The 19,481-nt window shown below is 45.8% G+C and overlaps 1 protein-coding gene across 1 annotated transcript in view; it reads right to left on the bottom strand.

Annotated features, from left to right (window-relative positions):
• The window catches only part of SFMBT2 (Scm like with four mbt domains 2), a gene marked incomplete at both ends in the record, with an annotated part of 182,312 nt that extends 163,277 nt beyond the window's left edge, over positions 1–19,035 (bottom strand). Inside the window, 3 exons of the mRNA XM_079700155.1 lie at positions 5,767–6,007; positions 8,651–8,745; positions 18,936–19,035. Coding sequence (XP_079556281.1) covers positions 5,767–6,007; positions 8,651–8,745; positions 18,936–19,035 — 436 coding nt within the window. The remainder of the gene's footprint in view (positions 1–5,766; positions 6,008–8,650; positions 8,746–18,935) is intronic.
• Positions 19,036–19,481: the final 446 nt, after the last annotated feature.

The raw sequence follows: 19,481 nt of genomic DNA, 5'->3' as shown, positions 1-19,481 counted from the left end.
TTTTGAAACTAACACCCACATACTGATGGATCTCTCAGGGACTGCGTACTCCGAGGTTTCTGGCTTCCATCAAGGAACCAGAGTCTACAATTCTGTATTGGGTGAAATTCTATCCATGGCAGGTGACAAAGGACCCAAATGCTCATCATAATTTCCAAACCTAGTTTGCCTTCCAACCCACTGAAACTTCACCATCCCAGAAAGTCACCCAGAAACCTGACTTCGGTGCTTTGCATAGACTCCTGGGCTAGATTTCCATCAATCCTAATCCCAAAACAAACTCCATTCCTCAGGCACACAACAGGAAAACTAGCACCCTCCTCCTTCCTTCTTCCTTTTCCGAAGATCACAAACCAAAGCAGGTGAGACTGGAAAGCTCTTTAGAGATTATACACTATCACCTCCTCATCTCAAAGATGAGGAAATGGAGAGCGAGAGGTACCTACATTAACGGCAGAGGCAAGGAAAGAAACCTGATCTTCTGGCTCCAAATGCCATGTTCCTGCTTCATCCTACCCCGATTCCTGGGATCAGTAAGAAAATCTATCACCACGGAGCCTCCCAAACAAATACATGAGGTGCCACGGACCGCTTTCACTCGTGTTAATATTCTGGGATACCTTTCAAGTTTAACCACGACAAAGATCGACCAGGTACAGCTGCGGGATTTACAGTGCAATGAGCTCTGTAAGACAGAAAACCACACCAACAAGAATCCTTGTGCAAGAACAGATCCTACGATTCCCTGTGGAACAAGCTGCCACCTCTGGCTACAAAGCAATAATTATCCTGCACTACAGCAATCAATAAAACCTCTTGCCCCATGAACCTGCTACTTCCTGACTTTGTTCTCTGTACTTGAGATTTCCAAGCTGTATCGATCAACTACTACATGTTTTTAAAGTTCTTTAAAAGGAGCAATAAAGAAATTCTCCAATTAGCATCACTTGGGATGGTCTGAACAGACTTCAAATCTTTCATTCACATTAATGGTTTCTCTTTTCATGGGGCTTCCCCATTTTTCATTTTCAATTTGTCATTTTAAGTGTGTCTGTGTCTTGCCTAAGAGCACAGAGTCAGGAGGATACAAATTTGATAGTGTTTCTGAAACTGTGGCAGCTGCCACATTTTTCACCCAGGCAAGGAAGAAGAATTGATTCATCAACTCTGCTGTCTTTTCTCAAGCAACAGCATGGATTTTTTTTTTTAACCAAATGAACCCATTAGCTCTTAGAGTGTTAAAATTCTGTACCCTGGAACTTCTCACTAAAATGATCCACTAGAAGCTCTATTATAAAGTAAAACCCTCTTACATTTTCTCCATGGGTGTTTAAAAAAGTGTCAAAATTTAAGAGTAAGTCATGAGATAAGCAAGGACAGCAAAAAGGCAAGATTTAACACAGGAGAAGGGCCTGCCTCTCGGTCCCCCTCTATGCGCCCCCCCCCACAGTGTCCCCAGGTATGTATCTGCCCCTGGGATCAACTCATGTCTGGACCCTCCTGGGAGTGTGTGGGCATATCTATATGGCTTTTGTGTGCAGAGCTGGCAAGTGGGAAAGTGTCTAGTTCTCTAAAACTGATATTTTCCCAATATTCCATCGGTACAATTCATCCATCAAGACTGATTTATTTTGAGATACAAACTACGGTGTACAAAATAGGCAAGCAGAGAGGATATACTGTACAACACAGGGAAATAGAGCCATTGTTTTGAAATAACTTTAAATGGAGTATGCTCTATAAAAATACTGAATCATGCTATACATCTGAAACTAATATAATATTGTAAACCAACTATACTTCAATTTTTAAAAAATTTTAAAGGAATCGTAATAACTATATAGTTCACAAGAAGCTGGAAAATGAAAAAAAGACTGATTTTTTTCATGACAGATCAGAAATCACAGGAATATTAATTAAATAATCTTATAGGGGCTTCCCCGGTGGTGCAGTGGTTGAGAGTCCACCTGCCGATGCAGGGGACGCGGGTTCGTGCCCCGGTTCGGGAAGATCCCACATGCCGCGGAGTGGCTCAGCCCGTGAGCCATGGCCGCTGAGCCTGCACGTCCGGAGCCTGTGCTCCGCAGCAGGAGAGGCCACAACAGGGAAAGACCCATGTACCGCAAAATAAATAAATAAATAAATAAAAATAAAATAATCTTATAGTCTCACCTCAGTTGCTGTTTTAATTCAAAGCCAGATGGAATATTATTCAGCAGTTAAAAAGAAGGAAATCGTGTCATAGGCTACCACATGGATGAACCTAGAAGACATTATGCTAAGTGAAATAAGCCAGTCACAGAAGGACAAATATTGCCCGATTCCACTTTTCTGAGACATCGAAAGCAATCAAGCTCCCATAAGCAGAGAGTAGAACGGTGGTTGCCAGGGGCTGGGGTCAGGGTGGGAAATGGGTGTTGCTGTTCTGTGTGTATAAAGTTTCATGCAAGACGAAAAGGTTTCTAGAGATCTGACCACAATGAGAGTCAACAGTAATGTACTGGACACTTCAAATGTGTAAAGAGGATAAAAAATAAATAAATACAAAGTAGACATGGAAGCAACCTAAGTGTCCATCGACAGAGGAATGGATAAAGAAGATGTGATATATATACACAATGGAATATTACTCAGCCATAAAAAGGAATGAAATAATGCCCTTTGCAGCAACATGGATGGACCTAGAGATTATCATACTAAGTGAAGTAAGTCAGACAGAGAAAGACAAATATCATATGATATCACTTATATGTGGAATCTGAAAAAAATGACACAAATGAACTTATTTACAAAACAGGACTCACAAACATAGAAAACAAACTTATGGTTACCAAAGGGGAAGGTGAGGGAGGGATAAATTAGTTTGGGATTAACATACACACTACTATATATAAAATAAACAACAAGGACCTACTGTATAGCACAGGGAACTACACTCAATATTCTGTAATAACCTATAAGGGAAAAAATCTGAAAAAGAATATATATATATATACACATACACACACACACACACACACACATATATATGTATAACTGAATCACTGTGCTGTACACCTGAAACTAACACAATATTGCAAATCAACTATAGTTCAATAAAATTAAAAGAATACAAATAAAGAAATTTTTAAAAATTGAAGTGCCAGGACACAATGCCAGCTGGGCCTAGAGTGAAGGCAAACAGGCAGTACCTGAAGCAGGACAGTGCACAACCTCACCCACCACTCGAACCAAGTCAGGAGTAACAAACGAAGCCTGATATTAACACCCATTCTCCCGTGCTCACCTGAAAAGTCCTCCATGAGGGAGGGAGGACGTAAGGATGCAACCAATCTGGACCCAAACGCTAGGAGAAAGGGACAGGCGCTGCTTGCCAGGTGCCGGCACTGATTTCTTTCCTGAAGGCATCCCAGACCCCTGGGCCAGCAACATTTTAATGTCTCCACTAGATCACATCGTCAGTCAATGGCTGTGTACTGAGATCACACCTGGCACAGGTAATGTGAGCTACGTCTGGGCTCACACAGGGGTGAACTCACAGTGCTGAGCTTCTTGTTCGGGGGGGCAAAAGTTCTCTATTCGAAGAACCACACAACTGAAAGGACAGGTACACCCAGACGCCCATTAGTTGACAAACAGATAAACAAAACGTGGTCTCCCTACAATGGAATATTATTCAGCCATGAAAAGGAATGAAGCCTTGATACTTGCTACGACGTGGGTGAGCTAAGGAAAAACAGTCATTCACTAATGGCTACATATTATATGATTCTACATATGTGAGATGTCCAGAATAAGCAGGTTTACAGAAACAGAAAGCGTGGATCTGTGACTGCCTGGGCTGCAGTGAGGGGAATGGAGAGTGACTGGTAAAGGGTACAGGGTTTCTTTATGGGGGGAAGAACACGTTCTGGAATCAGACATCGATGATGGTTGCACAACTCTGTGACTACAAAAATCACTGAACTGTACACACTTTAAAGGGATGAACTTTATAGTATGTGAATTCTATCTTATTAAAAAAAAAAGCTTTGTGGGGGGAGACACAGGTGCAAACATGATCAGCGTTAAAGGTTCATGAGGCCTTGGGAGCAATGACAGGGTCTGACCTCAGTTCCCTGAGGAAGGGCTAGATCAGCTGACAGGCAGAGGAGGAAAGGAGAGGGAGAGGTTCCAGGCAAAGGGGAGGGCAGGTGAAAAGACCTAGTGCAAGAAGGAAAGAAAGGGGACTTCCCTGGTGGCACAGTGGTTAAGAATCCGCCTGCCAATGTAGGGGACACGTGTTCGAGCCCTGGTCTGGAAAGATCCCACATGCCGCGGAGCAACTAAGCCCGTGCGCCACAACTACTGAGCCTGCGCTCTAGAGCCCGCGAGCCACAACTACTGAGCCCCCGTGCCACAACTACTGAAGCCCGTGCACCTAGAGCCCGTGCTCCGCAACAAGAGGAGCCACCGCAATGAGAAGCCCACGCACTGCGACGAAGAGTAGCTCCTGCTCGCCCCAACTAGAGAAAGCCCACACGCAGCAACAAAGACCCAACGCAGCCAAAAATAAATAAAATAAAATAAATAAATTTTTTAAAATAATAAGTAAAGAAAGAAGGGCCTTCTCTCTTCTTTCTGAGACAATAAAGGGCCAACACATTCACTAAGGCCAAGGCAACGGATTCACTCCTTACACACGTCATGTAAATGCAACTCAAACTCCGTGCGTTTGTTATGACACTTCTCTACGTAACTTTACAAATGCTCCAGAAGGGAAAAGCAGTTGTGAATAGGATGGACACAAAGAACCTAGGAGTCAGCTCTAATACTTTACGCGTTGCTTCGAAATAAAAATATCAAGTCAAAATTAAGATAGGCAGGCAGGTCCTAAGGAGACATTACACCTGCTTGAGAATTAGCATCAGGAGTTTTCAAGTGCAAAGAGGAAAGGGTGTTGAGATTCAGCTTTTTGGTAAGGCAGTTTCTCTCACTTACAGGATCGGATGAGTTCCCGGTCATCCTAAGGCAGCCCATTCTTTTACAGCAGGATTTCTCGAAGCACTATTGGCAGTTTGAGCCCAATAACGTCACCGTCTGGGGGGTTGCTGTGCATTGTAGGATGTGTAGCAACACCCCTGGCCCCTCCCACCAGACGCCAGCAGCAATACCCTCCTCCCCTCTCACAACTAAAAATGCTTGCAGACCTCACTGGATGTCCCTGGGGGGTAAAATCGCCCCAGTAGAGAACCACCATTTTCCAGCAACTAAATGGATCTAATCTACACAAGCTTTGGCAATCTCTTTGAGAGTAATGTCATTTCTCCTCATCTGTTTGGTTTTCTACACGTTTCTCACCTTGACAGTCTCCCCACAACAAGACAGATTAAAACCTATTAGAGAAACCTGTTTCTGATGCACTATAGTGCTATTCAAAACATCAAGTCTCTAAAGCAAAAGAAAAGCAAGATAATCCATCAGCAAAGGGAGAACAAGGCCTCCATCATGGGCATCCCTTCAGTCTTCCTTCCCTACCTCCAGAAACCCACCCGAGGATTAGGCTCAAAGGCATAAAGGCCATGGTGGGCTCAACCGTCGGGTTCAGCTCCAACAGCTGAAAATGCACCCAGACCCCCCTCACTCCAGCGCCCTCAGGCTAATGCAACTCAAGGAGAGACCCTGAAAGTGCTGGACCTTCCTAGGACATCAGTTATTGAATCTCTACAAGGTTTTCTCTACAAGCATCACGAGTGATGCCTGAGAGCTGGGCCCGCCCGTGCTCACCATCCGGGGGCATTAGGGTCTTATTGTTCTGCGTGCACCACCCTACAGGGTGCAGATCCGCGATCACCACGTCACACCAGAAGTCGGCCCGGCGGTCTTCCCCGTAACCACAGTAGCGCAGAAGCAGCAGCTGCCCGCAGGTGGTGATGACCGTGGCCACCCAGTACGTGTCCGGGTTCTTCTTGTTGGCTACCTCCAATTTCATTCCCGGCTGGAAGTTGCTCTGAATGCTGATCTCAACCTTAAGGAACACAGAAAATCCGTCATTACACTAGACGCATCCATCCAGAAGATTATGTGAACGACTGAAAACACGGCACTTAATATTTCTGTTGCCCTAGATCAGCTCCATCTAAGAAAAACGTAATGTGAGCCACTGGTGTGACGTTAAATTTTCTAGTGGCCACTTTAAAAAAAAAAGAGAGAGAGATAAAACAGATGAAATTAATTTTAGTAATGTATTTTATTTAACCCAACAGATCCCAAATAGCATCATTTCAAAAGGGAACCAATATAAAAATATAGTAGTGAGAAATTTTACATTTTTATTTTCCAATGAAGCCTCTGAAATCTGGTGTGTATTCTACACTTACAGCACATCTTGTTACCGAATAGAACTTGGGTCCGTTAGTCAGAGGTGCAGCAAAGCCAGTCTACTGACCGGGCTGTGGTGAAGGAAAGTGCAGGGTTTCCTGCAGGGCACCAAGCAAGAGAACGGGCAGCTCATGTTCAAAAGACCCAAACTCCCCAATGGCTTTCAGGGAAGGGTTTCTAAAGGCAAGGTGAGGGGTGTGGGTCACAGGGTGTGTCACCAGCTCACGAATAATTCTCTGACTGGTTGGTGGTGAGGTAACAGGGTGATGTTTCGAGAATCTCAATCCTCAACCTTCTGGTTCCAAACAGTCTGGGGTCTACCTGCTGGTGGTGAGCATGCAGTTAACTTCTACCTAGTGGGGTTTCAGTATCTGCAAATCAACTCAAGGATACGGCTCAGGATATTATCTATAGCCCCTGAGGAAGAACTAAGGGCCCCTGAATTTGTGTTATGGCTAAACTATTATTATTTTGTCTTGCTTGACTGCTTTCCTTAGTTTCTGCATTTTCTTCTCTGATTAAATTTGCTCTTTGCAACTCAGAGAAAGACTTAGGAGGCTGAAGTTTTGGAGGTGGGGACACAGGGGGGTCTGTTCTCAGGAAGGCCCTGCAGGGTCCTACTTGGTTTCAATCTCAATTTGGATGACACACTTTCCAAGTGCTGGATGGCTAGTGGCTACTGCGTGAACAGTGCAGCCTCAGAAAATGGATTTTCTTTTTTTTTTAATGAAGCGTTATCATCTATTAATATTTGCCAGCCCTCCCTGCAAAAGAAAGCTTTCCATCCTGGTGAGTTATAATATTCTAAGGCCAGCACATCGGATGTCCCTGAGTAGCTGTTGCTTAAGAGATGATGGAATTATGAACTGTTCGCCCATGGGTCCTGGGCTACTCTTCCTTTAAGCCTGGCAGACAGGCCTGGGGACATTCTGCATCCACAGTACAGGGCACTATACTGTGCCTCAAAGTGGGGCAGGAGAATGGATTGGATGAAAGAGAACAGGACTGACTCCGTATGCAGAGATACTGAGAACTTCCTGGTACAGAAAAGGAAGGAAAAAGCTGTTGATCTATATCTCATTCCTAAAGTGCCTGGAGAAATCTAACCAAGTCATCCTGGCATCGTAAAAGGCAGATGTTACAATGGCTTTTGCAAAACGGAATCCACACTGTATGCTGGGTGAGTTTTAGTTTTATTATGTTTTAATATTTCACTCTTGGTTTCACTAAATGGCCACAATCCCATTCATAATAAACCAGCAATTAACACAGTATAAGTGTCAGTATAAAAAGAGAATCGGAATGCGAGCCACCCTTAACGAGGTCATGCAAATTTAATAAGGTCTTAAATTCCTTTTCAAAGGAACACTTCACTTCCAAAAAGAATAAAATGTCACCTTAAAATAAAGTGGCTTCTTAATTCAACAAAAGAGCCAGAAGGAAGACCAGGTTGAGAAAGTCCCCCAATTTGTTTATGATACTGAGGCTAAATCTTTGCCTTGGAAAGGCCCAGTGGGGGAAAAAATGTTTCTCAGTATTAAGTTTTCATTTCCAATAAAGCAACAGTAATACCTAAGAACGTAGGTCCTGGAAACTCAACCTTTTTCTTGCTAATGATATATTACCAAAATCTCATATCTAAGCAAACATCTGGTAAAAACTTAATTTTTTAATTTCCTGGGACTTGCCCTCTGCTTGGCATGCTATCTGCATTGTTCAAAAACGGTATAGATGAGGGTGATTTTTTTTTGGTTTGATCCAAACATTTCCTGAATATTTATGGTCTTTCCTGTAATTTGACTCATCTGTCCACAAATGGCTCTAACGCTTTTAGGTGTGTTTTCAAAAGAAAAATATCAATTCTAACTTAAAATATACAGCCATTACATCTCCTAAGAAGACATTACTCATTGACACCTACTTGCCTAGTTTGCTGGCTTTTTATTTATTCACATCAACCTTACCTGTCTCGGGCTGTGCGCCCCAGACAGCAGAGAACACATCATTTCTAATCTGGCTTTTTGAGGCACACAATGAGGTTAAGACCACACACCATTTCTCATGCTGAGCACCACCCCAGGGCCCAGCCCTGGATTACAGCAAGGCCCACCTTTCCTGCAGCCCTCTGTGAAAATCAAACTCACTTCCGCATCTCCTCTGCATTTCTAAGAAATCTTGGCCAAATTTCTCTTGTCTTCTCATTCCCTTTCTTCTAATAAGTTTGGCATCTTCCTGAAGATACCCTTCCCACCCCCGCAAACAGATCAGAAGGAGAAAGGAGGTCACCCACATGTTTGAACGAGGTGTGAGGTGCTGCACTGGTCCCCGTCTCTTCCAAATACTCTCCCCAGTTAAAGCCGGTTTCCTCCAAGCTTGAGCCTTCTTCTGTCGAAAGACAAAAAAAAAAACCACAGAAGCATATCAATACTAGTATGAAGAATGGAAAGACATTGGCCTTCCATGTAAACCAGAAAATCCTTCATGCAAGAGAGAAACAAAGTCAATGTGTAGGAGAAAACTGTTGAATTCTTTGCAAAGCTTCTGTTTGCTGATTTTAGAGACAGGTGACTCAAGAAAGACATGGAACCAACCTAAGTGTCTATCAACAGAGGAATGGATAAAGAAGATGTGGTCTATATACACAGTGGAATATTACTCAGCCATGAAAAATAATTAAATCATGCCATTTGCAGCGACATGGATGGACCCAGAGATTATCATATTAAGTGAAGTAAGTCAGACAAAGACAAATATCATATGATATCATTTACGTGTGGAATATAAAAAATAGTACAAATGAACTTGTTTACAAAACAGAAAGATTCACAGACATAGAAAATAAACTTATGGTTACCAAAGGTGGGGGGAATAAATTAGGAGTATGGGATTAACAGATACATACCACTGTACATAAAATAGATAAACAACAAGGATTTACTGTATAGCACAGGGAACTATATTCAATATCTTGTAAAAAAGTATAATGGAAAAGAATTTTAAAAAGAATATATACACATATATGTATAAAGAAATCACTTTGCTGTACACCTGAAACTAACACAATATTGTAAATCAACTATACTTCACATAAAAGAAAGAAGGAAAGAAAAGAAAGGGAAAAGGGAGGGAGGGAGGGAAACAAGGAAAGGAAGGGAGAAGGAAGGAAGAAAAAAGGGAAGGGAAGGGAAGGAAATCAAGGAAAACCCTGAAGAAATTCTGCTTGGACTACCCTGACAGAATCAAGGGTAAGATTAAGGGCTCTTCAGTAAAAGAAATGAGATTTGCTTCAAGGCATAGTTGCTGCACGTTAGCCTGTTTGAGATTATCCACTGGAGACACTCCGGTCTTTGAGGAGGTTGGAGGACAAGGTGAAGGAAACCACTGAGCACCAGGTAAGCACCTTGATGTATATACAGTACAACAGCTGGAGATTATAAAGTAATATCATAGATCATTGGGGCTTCAGAAAGCATTGACTCCAAAGTCATTTCAAGGAAAAACACTGAGACCCAGAAGGACCGCTCAGGTGTGTGAGGCGCCCGGCCAGTTAGCCACAGGAACTGAGCGGCTGTCAGACTGACCCCACGCCCACCCCGTCCAGGGACCCTCTCCTGCCTTCCCCTGAGACAGAGCTCTCAGGGCAAGGCACCCAGGTGGAAACCTACAGGACACGCATTTCTCCAAGGACAAGGAACAAGGAGAAATGCAATCAAATGTACGATGTGGCTCTTAAAACCATCACTGTTTTGGAGGAAATCAAGCAATTCCCAAAACATTTCAGACTGTACAGTAAGATATAATCGGTATACTTGAAAAGCACCAAATATCTCACTTTAAAATATAGATAACATAAATGTGATGTCATAGTTTCCATTGGAAAAAACTGATGAGCCGTAAACATTATTTTAACCTATTTGCAAGGCTGTTGTAAGGAAGGAACACACAGTAGTAAGGGTTGTCCAAACATGCAGGCCATTTAGTGCTTCAAAAGTTAAGACTCTCCTTTCTTTCCATAACACTCAATGGATACTGACGTTCAACTTGTGTATCTTCTATTAGCAAGAGTCCATTTCACTGGCCCAGAAGAAATGCTGGGATCAATCGTGTATTAATGTAGGTATAACCCAGTAGGCGGGCCGGGGGAATTAGTGGCTGGGGGTATAAGAAAGACTTCTTGGAGGCTATCACTATCTTTTTTCTCCTAAATATTATAAATTATAAGTGGGAAAATACTCTATCTAGTCTCAGGAACTGATAGAAGAGGGTAGCCTTTGTAACATCAGAAGATGCTAAGCCAAAAGGCAGTTACCTTAAATGTCGTCTTCTAAAGCCAAGTTGCTAAGAACTTCCACCTCCAACTTTAATAACGTGGTTTATCATGAAATGCCCGAGAACAGAAAAAGCCACCTGAAGAGAAAACCTTTCCCCTGGAGCTCTTCCAAGATGCAGTCACCCCGGGGTTTAGGCCCTCCCATCAGAATCATGCTCCCTGGAAAGAGTCAGCAGGTCCTGCAGCCACCAGCTACCAAGGGCTGTGAGGCGGGTTTCCAGCTGCTCAAGGCAGGGAGGCAAACCCAAAGGGAAAGCAAAGCAGTCAGGCTCTAGAAAATGCCTCAGGGGGTCACCCAACAGTTCTGCCCACAATTCTTTTCACCCAAACTGCACTGGGCATCAATGATCAAGTCTGTTTTCTTACCCACTAGCCGGAGGCATGGACGCAGCACCGTTTCCTTGCCAGGGTGGCCTGGTACGGAATCTCTGGGGTAGCTGACTTGTTGCAGTGAAAGTCTGTGCTTCCTTTACACCCTCCGGTCCAGCGGCAGCTCAAACCACGCCTCCTGCAGGCCCTGCAGCTCCAGCTCTGACAGGCACCTCCGTTTCCACCCAGAGACCACAGGCTGTCACAGCAGTGATGAGAACTGGGGGTGTCAGCCCTCCTCTAACTGCTTTACATGCAGCACCTTATTTAATCCTTCCAAGAACCCTGACAGACGGGCACTCAGTGGACTTACCAGGTCACACAACTGTCCAGCTACGAAGCAGGAGTCCAACGCAGGTGGCCTGGGGTGGAAGCCGGAACTTCTCCGAGGCACCTTCCCAGGTCAGACAGCCCCGCTCCATCACCCCCTTCTCCACCTGGAGGATCCGAGGCGGACCCCGGGGCCAGCTCATCTGTCTCTGTGGTGGTGAGCGTTAATGTGTTCAGGGCCAAGTCAGGCAGCAGGAGGATCCGAGAGGTGGGGGGTGGGCAGGAGGCAGCTGCCACCCCCGGGGAGGAGGACAGAAGGGGCAGGGCTCCTGGGGCCTGTCTGCAAAGAAGGAGGCGAGAGCCGGCAGAGGATGTGGCTGTGATGCTCGGCCCTGAGCCGACCGAGGCACTAGGTCCCGGAAGAGCGGTTTTTGGAGAATTCCAGCTGCTGAAAACGGATCGGGCTCCTCCAAATCAGAGACACTCGGTGGAGACTGAGCCTTTAGGAGCTGCCTGCTGCACTTTGATGAACCTCATCAGGACCGCAAGAGACCTGATGATTCCACCACTTGGAGGCAGTGGTGAGGCGAAGACCAAGGCTCAAACCTCCCAATTGCAACTTTGAGACCCTTCATCAGAGCTCTTGATCCTTCATAAAACTCCCACCTAGGCTGTTAACAAAAATTTTGTTTCCACCCAATTTTAATTCATTACAAGCTATGTTTCCAGTCTCTTCTCCCAATAAAAGACGCTGTAGCAGCTTTCGTGCTCACTCCAGCATTCACTCCCGTCAATCGAGAAAGGAGAAGGTGGAACCTCCCTGGCAGGCTGGTGGTTAAGGCTCCCCACTTCCAATGCAAGGGGCTCAGGTTCCATCCCTAGTCAGGGAACTAAGATCCCACATGCCAATAAATACATAAACAAATAAGTAAATAAAATCCATAAAAAAAGAAAGACAGGAAAAGGTACCACTGGGACCCACCCCCTCCCCACATGTGAGTCAGTGAGATCAGTGCTCAGGAAAGCTCTGCTGCTCTCTGCCATCAAACATTTTGGGCTTCCCTGGTGGCGCAGTGGTTCAGAGTCCGCCTGCCGATGCAGGGGACACGGGGTCGTGCCCCGGTCCGGGAAGATCCCACATGCCGCGGAGCGGCTGGGCCCGTGAGCCATGGCCGCTGAGCCTGCGCGTCCAGAGCCTGTGCTCCGCAACGGGAGAGGCCACAACAGTGAGAGGCCCGCGTACAGCAAAAAAAAAAAAAAAAAAAAAAAAAAAAAACTTTAAAAAGCAACCAAGAGTCAGACCTACAATGGGATTTTAAAGATTAAAACCTTTATGCCTTTAAAGGTTTATGCCTTTAACTCTAAGTATGCTGTTTTAACATACAAAGGTTTATGCCTTTAACTCTAAGTATGCTGTTTTATTGATCATATTTTATTTGATCAATAAAATCAAACACAAAATTGAGGGTTTTCGGAACCTGTAACATATAACACTTCCTCCGCCACCTATGCCCTCCCTGAGCAGCTGATTCTCTAAAGACATTTCAAAGAGCAAGAGACAGACAGGCCATGTTTATGACTGGAGGTCTCATAAACCCAGAGCAAATATTTACAGCTGATTCATAAACTTCTTAAACCCGTAAACATTTTATCAAGGAAACTCTGACGGCCTCTTTTCTCTGCATCGGAACTGGTCAGAGGCATTTCCCCACGATGTCATGCAAGCAGACCGTGAAAAGCTACTAAGGAAATGTCACAGCTCAGAAGAAGGCGGGAGTGTTCTTTAGTGGCGATCCAATTCTAGAACACAGAGAGCTGTGTATGTGACTGGAATCGTTCATGTTAACTAGAAAAAGAATACCCAAAGTGGGAGTGCAAACGACTTCACAGTGAAAAATGGAATCAACACAGGACTCATTACCTTTTTTTAAGTCATCAGATCTTGGGTTGTAGAATGTAACAAGCTGAAATAAGACTAATCTTGCAGAGGAGAATATTAAACCTGTCATCAGCACCCAGGTCAAGGAATAGAGAATCAGCAGGTTCACAATGAATGAAATCTTACAGGGCACCTTCTTGCGCGCTAGATATATTTTTTAAAGTGGATAGAGCAAGGAAGAAGACATTCAATCTTTTGTCATTTTAACTGCTGATAGTCAGTTGGTAGGATCACAAGGTTTAGAAAATGTTTCCACTGTGAGTACATTAAACAGACACGGGGGGGCTTCCCTGGTGGCGCAGTGGTTGGGAGTCCACCTGCCGATGCGGGGGACGCGGGTTCGTGCCCCAGTCCGGGAGGATCCCACGTGCCGCGGAGCGGCTGGGCCCGTGGGCCGTAGCCGCTGGGCCTGCGCGTCCGGAGCCTGTGCTCCACAGCGGGAGAGGCCACAGCAGTGAGAGGCCCACGTGCCGCAAAAAACAAAAAAAAACAAAAAACAGACACAGGGTACTGATAAAACTCAGAAAGGACTAGCCAACATCAATCCTAAGTCTGAGTTCACAGCTGCAGGATTACACCTAGGCGGGGTGGGGGCGGGGACGGGACAGGGCAGGGGGACAGACACCGGAACACAAGGTCCTCGAGGGTGTCTCGGCCACCCAGACCCCAGAGGGCCAGAGAGACTTTCCAGAAAAAACTAAACACCCCATCTCCTAGCTAGGGGAGGCAACAAGTATTCAAAAGAGACTTTAAAAAGGGGAGGAGGAGAAATATTATTGAGTCACATTGAACTAGTCCCCAGCTGGAAGAGTAAGAGATTCAGATTTTTCTACTAAGAACGTTGACTCCTTTCCTTCCCAAACAGAAGAGCCCATGGGACTCTGGTTAAATACTCCTAGTCCGAAAAAAAAAAAAAAAAAAAAAAGAATCAAGCCCACATTTCCAGTGTAATTCTTTTACTGGGTGGCTTGCCCCGTCTAAATGTGCAATGCCACTTTATCTGCAGACTTCATCAGCAAATTACATTTAGCTGGCCTAGAAAAAGAATGTCAAGGAATCTACCGATCACTATGTCAGCATACTATTTTGCTTGCTTTTATCACCAGCAAGCAAATTGCAATGGGAGAAACCGAGCACTCCAGGAATCCAATTCCGGTCCCCTTCCGTCTCTGTGCCCAGTAACGGGGCCGCCCAGGCTGTCTGCCGGCGAGGCCTCGGTGCCCCCCAGGAGGAGGAGGAATTTTACATGCTGCCTATTTCACTGACAGAACGCGAGTGTCAGTCCCCAACACTCTTTGAGCCTTCCTTAGGCAAAGAGGCAAAAGTGAAAAATAAAAAAGCTGTTCATACAAGTCATTTGTTTTAAGCTGAAGTTTCTAGTGCAGCAAAGCGGACCATCATGCGAGGAATCGCAGCAGCTGGGGGTGAGGGAGCGGGCCTCAGCAGCACAAGATGCGCCCCCCCCCGGGGCAACCACGTTAGACTCCATCCTAGGGCCCCCAAAATTTGGCAGAGAAGAGCCAGAGTATAGCTGCTTCTCAGGGAGATGCAGTTGTGTGTCACATGACACATGGGGACCGGAGAGGGACGGGGGACAAGTGGAGGAGAGGACAAGAAGGAATCTGAGGTGCGCCTGGTCCCATAAAGTGTGGGGTGTTAGGGGCAGGGGAAGTGTGCTCACAGGAACACGTATGTATGAGGGTAACTTCTCCCGCAGGGACAGCCCAGCGTTTCAGAGCCTCGGGATGCTTGAGATGAAACCCTGGTTGGAACACAAGAGCCAAGTGACTCTTGTCATCCGACGTTTCCTCATCTATAAAATGGGGCTAATAAAAGCAGCTGTCTCACTGGGCTGCAGAAGGATGAAGGGACCCAACACGTGGGAGGCACTTAAGAGAGTGCCTGCCAGACAGTTGGAACTCAGGACCACAAACCTCTCCTCGCGCACCTGCCAGCCAACTTAGAAGCAGCTGCAGGCTGTCTGTGCCTTCTCTGGTTCATCCAACACATGAATCTCATCTGGACACTTCTGGGGAAAAGAACCTTGGCACCAAGATGCCATCCAGCCCTAAGCACATCAGAGTGGGTCCCAGAACCAAAGAGCCCTACAAGCGATTCCAGAACGGACACTATTTTACTGATGAACCGGTTAAAAGGAAACTCCTAGGGAAAATAAACTACTTGAAGACTCATACTTGAGTCTGTGAACATCTCAACGTTCCAAACTAGATTCGAGTTTCTACAAGTCGGCCTCTGCTCGCCACGAAGGTTTAGATCCTGCCGTAAATCTGTTTCCTCTCTAGGAAATCCGTCTTGTGGCACCATCTAAATGCCTCCTCACCACACAAGGACATAGGGAAATTCCAAGGAGAAAGGGCAGGTTAGGCATATAGGGGAAAAAAAAAGTGAGTCAGGACCAAGATGTGAAAAATGTTAGGATCATTTAGAGGTAATTTAGAGCTACTATTTCTACTAAAGATCTTAACACCTTGGATGACAAGAGCAAGAACTAACCACGTGTGTCGGGTAAGTTTTCCCCACGGCATACAACCCCCAGCTGAAGATGTACCAAACCTGAAGCTCATGCTTCCCCAGTCATGGAATCACCCCAAAAGAAAGTCAGTACAAATAATATTCCCGACACCGTATTATCATTAATGGGTTCAGGATCTACTCATGCTTGAGTTATACCGCAGCTGCAAGAAAATGAAAACTCAACACACGGTTGGCTTTGAGACAGCTTTGAAAACACACCGCTGAAAACAACGCAGTAACAGGCACCAGATGTGTGCCCTACAAAAATACAATAAAAGCTCAGTGACTCCAAAAGTGGGAAGACAACCTCACTTAGCAAATGTAATAAAGACTTTTAAAAAATATATTTGTACTTAAATAAAAGTAGAATAATTAGGATGAACCTTCAGCTATGAGGCTATGTTCTCTCTGAAAGAGAATTTCCACATTTCCATTGGGAGACACAGGCTCAGCTCTGCTTTTAGGAGAAGTTTTCTCACTCCTACTTTATGTACAGAAAAACACAAGTGGGGAGAACTAAGCCCATTTTGAAACAGGTACTAACATCTTTCAACATAGTTAAGCAATTATTTCAGGGTTTTCCAGATTTTTTTGCAGATAAAAAGATAATTCAGGTACAGATATTATTTGAGAAACATAATCTAAGAAACTCAGTGATACCAGGCAATCTGTAATCCTGTCATTGTCTGGTCTCATCAAAATGCAAAGACACATCTCAAAACTTCTGGATGGTAGTCAAATCGCCCAGTGACTTAATGCTCTTTTTGTTTACATGAATTCACCACAGCAAACGTTTACAATTCAGAGTGCTGAGTTGTCCTTGCATAATTTGCTGTTATGAAAATAATGCAATCCTTTCTTTTTAAAAAATTATGTTTTGGGCTTCCCTGGTGGTGCAGTGGTTGAGAGTCCGCCTGCCGATGCAGGGGACACGGGTTCGTGCCCCGGTCCGGGAAGATCCCACGTGCCGCAGAGCAGCTGGGCCCGTGAGCCATGGCCACTGAGCCTGCGCGTCCGGAGCCTGTGCTCCGCAACGGGAGAGGCCACAACAGTGAGAGGCCCGTGTACCAGGAAAAAATAAATAAATAAATAAATAATAAAAATAAAAAATTATCTTTTTAAAATAAACTATCATGTAAGTAGTTAGTAGTTACATTTATAAATTCTTTGGTTAAACATGAAATTCAATCAAAGATTGCTTTTGCTTTGTTTGGGATTTCTTATAAGGAGAAATATTTTAGTGCAAATTCACATGACCTAAATACTTTACGTCATGCACTTTTCTGAAAGATTCCTTCCAGGTTTTCAAAAGGTCTTAGGGGCAGTGCGCTGGCAGTCCGGTGGTTAGGACTTGGCACTTTTACTGCCGTAGTCTGGGTTCAATCCCTGGTGGGGGAACTAAGAGCCCACAAGCCTCAACGTGCAGCCAAAAAAAAAAGAAAGGGTCTTGGGAAGGGGCATCCGATGCTTGGGCAGATCCTCCTGCCCTCTCTCTCCGGGCACATGGGGGAAAATCCTATTTCCCCCACCTCCCTTGCAGTGGCAGAAACACGCAACTGGAGGCGGAGTCAAGATGGCTCTTAGGAGGATGCAGAATTCGCGTCTCCTCACAACTAGGGCACCTACCAGGCACCAGTGGGGGACCACGGACACCTAAGGGGACGGGAAGAGCCCTCAGTGCCCAGGTAGGATGTAGGGCCTCGGGGGAGTAAGGCGGGAGGAGAAGTGAGGCGGGACGGGACTGGCGCCCCTGAAGGGCGGCTGGGGGAGGGGAAGGGATCCCACGCCCGACGGGGGGGACTGGGGAACCCCTGTGAGGGCAGAGGATCAAAAGGGAGCGTGGCCAGGTTTCCCGTGCCCACTTGGGCCCCCAGGAACCTGCTGAGATTCCGGGCCTGACCCTCTGCCCACCGAGGCCCCCTCCACCACGTGGGTCCTGAGGGAGTGGGAGGGAGGGAAGGAGAAGCAAAAGTAAAGGCTGGAAACCCGGACCGGCACCCCTGAGGGGCGGCTGGGGGAGGGGAGGAGTTCCTACACCCAGCGGGACCCACCCATGGTTAGGGGTCCAGCGGCGACAGGGGAGACCCTGGGGGAGACAGTGGAGGAGGGCTGCGAAGGAACGGAAGGGAACGGCGCCAGTGCTTTCCCTGTTCACTTAGGCACTCGGGAGCCTGTTGGGCTCCCGGGCCTAATCCTCTGCCCTCGGAGCCTCCCTCCTGCCGCACCCCTAAACCCCCACCCAGAGCCCCACCTCTACACTCTGAGACCCCCTCCAATGCGCTGGGCCTAAACCCCAACCACACACCCTCGCCCAGGGCCCTACCTCCAAACTCCGGCACCCCACACTCCAGAGGCTCTCCTTTCAACGTGCTGCCTCTCCGCTTCCGCACAGGCCCTAAGCGGAGGCCCCGCCCCATGTCTCCCCGCTTAGGCCCCACCCCCAGGGCCTTTTCCAGCTCCGCGGGTCCTGAGCCAAGGCCCCGCCCTCCCAACGCCGCCCCCACACGCATAGGTCCATCCCCACCCTAAACTGTGTCTTTTGAGTGTTTCTATTTTGTAAATAAGTTCATTTGTACTATTTTTAATGCTACATACAAGCGATATCATATGATATTTGTTTTTCTCTGACTTACTTTACTTTGTATGATAATCTTCAGGTCCACCCATGTTGCTGCAAATGGCATTATTTCATTCTTTTTTATGGCTGAGTAATATTCCACTGTATATATGTACCACATCTCCTTTACCCATTCATCTGTCAGTGGACATTTAGGTTGCTTCCACGTCTTGGCTATTGTAAATAGTGCTGCTGTGAACATTAGGGTGCATGTATCTTTTCGAATTATAGTTTTGTCTGGATATATGGCCAGGAGTGGGATTGCAGGATCATAAAGCCATTGAGTTTTTGAAGTGATGGGTCACCTCAATATAGTGTAGCCCACTGTGCCCAGTATTTCTAACCAAATTTTGCATACCTTTCGAGCTGCTATATGCTTATAAACATGCCCGCAAATCCCAGGAACAGGCAGTATGTGAGGTCTAGAATGCTGCCCCAATATTTTCTAAACATTTTCAGGAAGATATTGGTCAAGACATCAAAAGGCCAAATGCATTTAGAAAACAAAATCGCACCTGACTCAAGATCTCCGTTACGGTCAGCTGAGCTCTGATGTTTTTCCAAGGGTGAAGACGAAGGGTCCTGCATGCTAGAAACGGACATGCTGTTCTCCATTCTTAACAACTATGGATCGTCCTCTCTTAATTCATCCTGAAGGAAGAGTTACCTAAGGGCAACCAACAACAGCAGAAATCAGAGCACTGTAATTGTATTCACTCGTTTTTCAACTCTCCAAAAATAACGGTGTCCCATCAGAGCTGCTACCATTTCATTACAACAGGCAAAATGCAATGTCATGTAACAGAAAATACCAGGAGTGAAGACTAAAGAGCACATATCCACACAAGGTCAACAACAAGGTCACAGCACAGCAGAAGCAGCCACTTTCTACAGGTCATCATCACCACTAAGATGGACACATTTTTCACCAATAAATAGAATCGATGTGCCAACCCCCAATCTACCTTGGCAGCGTTGGCAAGACACTCCACCACCCTGCTTCTCCCTCCTCTCTCGCTGGATGCTGTGAAGCAGGAACGCGCCCCCCACCCCAGCATCCC

This window comes from Hyperoodon ampullatus (assembly GCF_949752795.1).
Source record: "Hyperoodon ampullatus genome assembly, chromosome: 3".
Classification (NCBI taxonomy): domain Eukaryota; kingdom Metazoa; phylum Chordata; class Mammalia; order Artiodactyla; family Ziphiidae; genus Hyperoodon; species Hyperoodon ampullatus.
This window is presented reverse-complemented; position numbering and strand designations above follow the sequence as displayed.